Source organism: Myotis myotis, unplaced genomic scaffold (assembly GCF_014108235.1).
Source record: "Myotis myotis isolate mMyoMyo1 unplaced genomic scaffold, mMyoMyo1.p scaffold_m19_p_27, whole genome shotgun sequence".
In the NCBI taxonomy this organism is placed as follows: domain Eukaryota; kingdom Metazoa; phylum Chordata; class Mammalia; order Chiroptera; family Vespertilionidae; genus Myotis; species Myotis myotis.
Window position 1 is genome coordinate 3,284,096 of NW_023416332.1, and position 6,920 is coordinate 3,291,015.

General features: G+C 70.5%; 1 protein-coding gene across 1 annotated transcript; it reads left to right on the forward strand.

The window, feature by feature from the left end:
- The first annotated feature begins 3,029 nt into the window (after positions 1-3,029).
- On the forward strand, positions 3,030-5,314 carry CDKN1C (cyclin dependent kinase inhibitor 1C). The gene is made up of 4 exons (XM_036295872.1): positions 3,030-3,248; positions 3,379-4,058; positions 4,401-4,535; positions 4,623-5,314. Exons 2-3 carry the CDS (start codon positions 3,389-3,391, stop codon positions 4,532-4,534), a joined length of 804 nt encoding a protein of 267 aa, XP_036151765.1. The 5' UTR covers positions 3,030-3,248; positions 3,379-3,388; the 3' UTR covers position 4,535; positions 4,623-5,314.
- Positions 5,315-6,920: the final 1,606 nt, after the last annotated feature.

Below are 6,920 nucleotides of genomic sequence, written 5' to 3' on the forward strand. Positions count from 1 at the left end.
GGGGGCCGTGTGGGTGCCCCTCAACTGCGGGGGGAGTGGATGAGGCAGGGAGGGCTCGGCCCTGGTGGGTGGAGGGAGGGGGACCAGTCCAGGTCTGCAGGGAAAGGCCGCTGGCCCTGCGGCAGCCTGGTCACCTCCGTCGGGGTGGGAGGTGCCAGGGGCCAGCCATCCTGGGCAGGGCTGTGTCCCCCTGATGCCCAGCCCGGGGTCTGGGGCTTGGGGGTTGTCAGGGGAGGTTAACCTGAGGCCTGGACGTTCTTCCTGCTTTCCTGCCCTCCAGGCCTCGAAGTTGGGCGTCGTCGGGGCTGGGGTGGGGAACGGCTCAGGCCTGCTCCCGCCGGCTGCGGGGCGCACAGGCCGCTGAGCCGCTGGGAGCCGCGGGTTCCTCCCTTGCAAAACGGGCATCCAAATGCCTCCCTCTGTGGGTTCTTGGGAGGATCCCGGAGGCCGGGGCCGGGCTGCCCTGGTTTGTGTGATCGGTGAGGCCTCTGCAGAAGGGCAGCGCCCTGGACAGCGTCAGAGGCTGCTGGTTGGGGCGCACACACAGACACCCCCGCAGGGCCCCGGGGCACAGGAGGGGGTCGGCCGCGGCCCCAGTGGGTTTCTAGAGCAGCCTGGCAGGGCTCCCCGGGAGAAGGGAGGTTCGGGCGGCGAGAGGCGCTGCTGCGGAGCGGCCACCAGGGGGCAGCATGCGGCCAGGCACGCGCCGCCAGCACTTGGGCGAGGGTTGGTCGGAGTCTTAGGCTGTGGAAGGAGCCGGGATTTCTCGCCGCCTGGGGCGCGGGGAGAAGGGCACCCCACAGCCTTCCCGATCCTCCGGGCCCATTCGGAAAGAGCCCGTGTCACATGAGAGTAAGTGCGTCTGCAACCGACACCCCACTTCTACGGTTCAGACGCAATAACAGTGTACTTCTCCCCCCGGCGCAGGCGGGTGTGCAGCGGGCGCCCCTGGGCCGTGGCTCTGCTCAGCGGTCACTCGGGGTTTCTGCGGCTTCGGGTCCCCCGCCCCGAACCCCACCGTCCCCGCTTCCCTGGGCCGCGGGGAGAGGAGGGAGAGGCCTGCTGGCGGGAGGCGCAGGGCTGTGATGCTGGGCCCCTCTGCGCAGGGTTGGGACAAAGGCTGGTGGCGTCCGTGCCTTTGGAGGAGAAGGGCGGCTTGGGGACCGGCACCCATCCACTCCGGGGGCGTGGCCAGCGTGATGAGGGGCACGTGCCAGGTGCCAGCAGGGCGCCGGGGCCCCCACCCCCCCACCAGGGCTCCCGGACCCCAGGCCGTGGGACTGCAGTGCTGTTTCCAGCACCAGGAACACACATGCCTCCCTTTGCTTCCTTCCGTGTACTCTGAATTACAAAAGCAGAACTTGGTGGTTGTATCCAGAGAGACGTTTACTTCCGAACCGGGCGCCTGGGGTGGCCTGGGCCTCGGCCTCCAGCTCCAGCCCCGGGGCTGCCCTCCCGCCCCCGGCTCTGCCCCTGCTGCCCGGGGAGGGCCCAGGCTCCGGAAGCCCGTAAACCATTCCTGATTCAATTCAGGGTCACGCCAAAGATGGGGTCACCTCTCTGCTGAGAGAGGAGGGGTCCCACGGCCCCCAGAGAAACGAGCTGGGAGGCCAGGCAGCTGGAGGGGGTCGGCCCCCACCGGCTCCTTCCCGGTGGCGTGGCCTTGCAGTTCCCTTCCCTGCAGAACAGGTGAGGCGGGCAGGACGTGCTCCTCCCAGCCCCCGGGCAGGACTCCGTGTCACATGCTGCGGGCGGCCACTGTCACTGAACTACCCGCACTCACGCACGGGCGGGCGCCCCAGTCCGTCCACACACCTGCCCCTCACGTCAAACCTGCACCCCCCCCCCGCCCTCTTCCAATGTGGGCACCAGGGCACGAGTCCTGCCCGGTCCTTCCCTCCTGGCCGCTCCGCAGCCCCGCACGGTGGCAGGCCCGTTGGCTGGCGCGACTGTCATTCTTAGAGTCTTTATCGGGCACCCAGGGGTGCGCGCCGTCCAATGGAGGAGAGGTGCGGCTCCAATGCAGCCAGGGCAGGTGGCAGGGCCGGCGGGGGGGGGGGGGGCTCCCCATGTGACAAGAGACCAGGCTGGCACAGAGGAGCAGCAAAGCCGTCCAGGCCCTGAGCTGGGCGGTGCCCGGCCAACCCCAACGGAGAAGCCCCCAGTGCCCTGTCCAACAGCCACCCAGCAGCGGCCCCAGCCAGACCCATGCCCGCCGGGCTGAATGCAGCCTGGCGTGGCCCGGTCCAGGCCCAAGAGGTGCCGACCCGACCCCATCAGGGACACGATCCAGAACCTGTTTCCCACCCGCTGGGCAGGGCTGGGGGGCCCCACGACCTCGAGGCTTCAGCCCCGGGCTCAGAGGGCCAGAACTCAGGGCGGCGGCAGCGCGGCTCCGGTGAAAGACCGTCCTCCCTCCGGCCTCCCCCTTGCCGCTCGCGGGCCTGAGGGCCAGCAGGTGTGTTCCGGCTCCAGGTGCGCGGAGCCCTACCAGGGACCCCAGCCCCGGGCGCAGCGGGCCGTGGGGGGGGGGGGGGCAGCTGCAGACCCCGCCTCGCCCCTGCCCGGGACCAGCGCACGGCGGCGGGCACAACCCCCTCAGCGGGCGCGGGGAGCCCCGAGGCTGGGCGCCCTCGGGGGGCGACTCGGTCCAGGCCGGACGCGGGGCTCGCGGTGCCAGGGAGGGCGCGCCGGCTGGGGGGGGCAGCCGCCACCGCGGAGCGGCCCCCGCCTGCAGACAAAGGAGCCCCGGGGGGCGGGCGCGGGGGTGGGGGGGCATGGGGCGAGGGGGCGGGGCGCGGGTGTCACGTTACCGCCCGCAGCGCCCTTTAACTCCGGCCCCGCCCCCGCCCCGCGCCCCTCGCTCGCGCCCCGCCAATCCGCCCGCCCGCCCGCCCGCCCCGCCCGCCGCGGGGGGGGGGAGGAGGGGCGCCCGCGGCCAATGGGCGGCGCGCGGGGCGGGGCCGGCGCGCGCGGGGGGAGCGGCGCGGCCAATCGCGGGCGTGTTGTTGAAACTGAAAATACTACTTTATGCTAATCGCGGGGCCCGCGCGCCGGGGGGGCCGGGGGGACCCTCGCGTATAAAGGGGCGCGCGCGGGCTGGGCGCTCCACAGGCGAGTGCTCTGCGCTCTGGGGGTGCCAGCCAGGCCTGACCAGCCCTGCGAGCGAGGACGGGCATCGAGGGGGCGCGGCCGCCAGCCGACCACACCGCCAGCGACTCAGGAGCCGTGCACGGCCCGACTGTCAGGTAGCGCCCGCTGCCCCGCAAGCGCAGACTCCGAGCGCGGGGTCTCCCTTGCGCGGCCGCCGCCCTCTCCCCCCCCGCTCCCCGCCTCTCCCGCGCCGCCCCGAGCCCTGTCCGTCGTGTGTCCCCGCAGCGACTTGGCCATGGAGCGCCTGGTCTCCCGCCGCGCCTACCCGCCGATGGCGCGCACCAGCGCCTGCCGCAGCCTCTTCGGGCCCGTGGACCACGAGGAGCTGAGCCGCGAGCTGCAGATGCGCCTGGCCGAGCTGAGCGCCGAGGACCAGCGCCGCTGGGACTACAACTTCCAGCAGGACGTGCCTCTGCGCGGCCCCGGGCGTCTGCAGTGGACCGAGGTGGACAGCGAGTCGGTGCCCGTCTTCTACCGCGAGACCGTGCAGGTGGGGCGCTGCCGCCTGCTGCTGGCGCCCCGGCCCCGCCCGGAAGGCGCGGGCGCTAACCCGCCCCCCGCGCCGCCGGCCGAGGAGCCCCTCGACGAGCTGGGGGACGCCCCGGCGTCGCCGCCGCCGAGCAGCGGCCCGGAGGTGTCCCCCGCCCCGGCCCCGGCCGTGGCTCCGCAGGAGATCGCTGAGCCGGAGGCCGGCCCGCCGCCGCGCAATCAGGAGCCTCTGGCGGAGCCGCTCCTCGCGGGGCGCCCCGCGCCGGGTGCTGCGGCCGCAGCCCCCGCCGCCGCTGCCGCTGCGGCCGCAGCCCCCGCCGCTGCCGCCGCCGTCGCCGTCGCCGCCGGCGCTGCCACCAACGCCGCGGCCGCGGGAGGCGCCGCGATGAAGAAGCTGGCCGGGCCTCTGATCTCCGGTGAGTCCCGCGCGGCCCCGCCCCGCCCCGGCCCGCCCGGCCCGGCTCGGCTTTGTCCAGCTGGCCGGGCTCCCCGGCCCCGGGGGCCTCCCCGGTCCCCGCCTCCTCCTCCCGCGCCGTTAAAGGGCCCGCAGCGCCCAGGGCGCGGCTCCCCGCCCCGGCCCCGCCCTGCGGCGCGTCCCGGCCGCGCGCGGGTTAAGTGCGTGGCGCCCGGGGGGCTTGGCTGCGGGACAAGGGAAACGCTGACACAGCACCTCGCGGGGCGACGTAAACAAAGCTGACCCGCCGCGGACCTCGCCGCGCCCGCCCCGGCCCCGCCCTGACCCGCCCGCGTCCCCGCAGACTTCTTCGCCAAGCGCAAGAGATCTGCGCCCGAGCCCAAGGCGGCCAACGAGGTGCCCGGCGGCTGCTCCGCGCCTGGCGGCGGTCCAGGCGTGGGCCCCGCCGAGCAGACCCCGCGCAAGCGGATGAGATGAGGTGCGTGGTGGCGGGGCGCGGGGGGGCGGGGCGGGCGCGGGTCCCTTTGTCGCGTGGCCCCCGTGCTCACGGCGCCTCTCTCCGCAGCCTCTCGCCCAAAGAGCCCGAGGGAACCCACTGAGCAGCGGACAGGAGACAAGCCTGGGCCCCGGCTGGGACCGTCCATGTAGCAGCTGCTGGCGAGCAGCGATCGGTTTTGTGTTTAAAGTTTGAAAACTGTGCAATGTATTAATAACTCTTTTATATCTAAATGTATTCTGCACCGAAGAGTACACTGGTCCCAAGGTGTAAAGCTTTAAGAGTCATTTATATAAAATGTTTAATCTCTGCTGAAACTCAGTGCAAAAAAAAATGAAAAAAAGAAAAAAAAAGGATAAAAGGAACATGTATATTTGTACAAAAAGTTAAAAAAAAAAGTTATACTAACTTATATTTCTATTTATGCCCGCGGCAGCTTGGCCCTTGGCTTTGCCAAGCAAGGCACGCACTGCACCTGGGGGTCCCCTGCCAATCGATTCCATAGCGGACCCCGGGGCGCCCACCAGCCTAGCGCCCGCCCGCGTGCCAGCCACCTGCGCGCCCGCCACCTGCGCGCCAGCCCGCCTCGCTTGCAGTCTCTCTCTCTCTCCGCGCTGTCGCTGTCTCTCTCTCTCTGTCTCTCTCTCTCTAGTCGCTTCCTCTAAACCTGACATCTCCGTTGAGAAGGTCCTGAGCCGGCCGCACCGCTGCCCGGCCCGTCCGCTGGGTTCCAAATAAAGAGGCCAAAAAAATTGCTGCAACTCGTTGTGTGCGTGTGTGTGTCCGCTCACCTCCCTGGGCAGCCCACGGGGCACTTCCTCTTGGCAGAGCTGGCGAGTGCCACCTGCCCCAGGCTTCCCTTGTCCCCCCACACCCCAGGTCAGACTGTGCCCCAGGAAGCCACCACCTCTGAGGGGACTGGTCCTGGCTGTGGTAGCAGCCTGGGGCCCCCCCTTTCCCCCACACTCAAAGTGGAGCCCCCCGTGGCTGCAGGTTTGCAGCTAGCTCCCTGGGAGGGGCCCGGAGCCTCAGGGCGGGCGGGGGAGGACAGGCCAGCAGCGGGCTCCCTGGACTCTGTGGGGGGACCTGAGGCCAGGGCCACCCTGCGGCACCCACCAGCCTGGCTTCCAAGCGCTCCCTGCCAGTCTCACATAAACCCCGAGAGCGACGGTGAACAGTGGGAGGTGGGGGAGGGTGGGGGGGGGCGAGGATTCGTGCGCTGTCACCAGTTTCCAGTTTGGGGGCGATGACCCCCTCCCCCAGCTCAGAGACAAAGGCTGGGTCCACCCTGGATCCTGGAGATGAACATGGGCTCATAGTTAACCCGCCCAATTCCTACAGCGGCCTGGCCCCAAGGCCCAGCAGAGCCATACCCCACCCAATGAGTGGGACCCCTCCCCCCTTCAGCAAAGCCATACCCCACCCTATGAGTGGGACCCCTCCCCCCTTCAGCAGAGCCATACCCCACCCTATGAGTGGGACCCCTCCCCCCTTCAGCAGAGCCATACCCCACCCAATGAGTGGGACCCCTCCCCCCTTCAGCAAAGCCATACCCCACCCTATGAGTGGGACCCCTCCCCCCTTCAGCAGAGCCATACCCCACCCCATGAGTGGGACCCCTTCCCCCTCAGCAAAGCCATACCCCACCCTATGAGTGGGACCCCTTCCCCCTCAGCAAAGCCATACCCCACCCTATGAGTGGGACCCCTCCCCCCTTCAGCAAAGCCATACCCCACCCTATGAGTGGGACCCCTTCCCCCTTCAGCAGAGCTGCTCCCTACCCCATGAATGGGATCCCTTCCCCCTTGAGCAGAGCTGCACCCCACCCCATGAATGGGATCCCTTCCCCCTTGAGCAGAGCTGCACCCCACCCCCATGAGTGGGGCCCCTGCCCCCTTCAGCTCTGCATCCACCTGGTCACAAGCAGGGAGTCGGCCCTGCAAAGGCTGGCCTGAGGCCTCCAGCTCTGGGGGGAGGCCCGCACCCTGTGTGACAGGCTCAGCACAGCGGCTGCAGGGGCAGGAAGGCTGGAGGGAAGCGGGGCCCTGGGGACACCCCTGAACTAAGGCCTGCCACTGAGGATGGAATCCGGGGGGTGGGCACCTCCGGTCCCCAAGCACCACGGCCGCAGGGCCTCCCCCTGTGTGTGTGTGTGGGGGTCCCACTGGATCCCACGGCACGGCTCTCCCAGCCCCTGCTCTCCCAGCCCCCGCCCGGCCGCCTGCCTCCTGCTCCAGGCGGGGGACAGGTGACACTCACTCCTGCCAGGGCAGGGCTGGTGGGGCTGCCGGGAGCCCGCCCTCCGGAAGGAGAAAGCACAGGGTTTGGGGTCACACAGGCGACTCAGGGGAGCCCTTCTTCCCCTTG

Bases quoted from the DNA above. Each gene is read 5' to 3' on its own strand.
- CDKN1C (XM_036295872.1), top strand. From the start codon at position 3,389: ATGGAGCGCCTGGTCTCCCGCCGCGCCTACCCGCCGATGGCGCGCACC. The intron at 4,059-4,400 runs GTGAGTCCCGCG...GCGTCCCCGCAG, and splicing joins GGCCGGGCCTCTGATCTCCG to ACTTCTTCGCCAAGCGCAAG.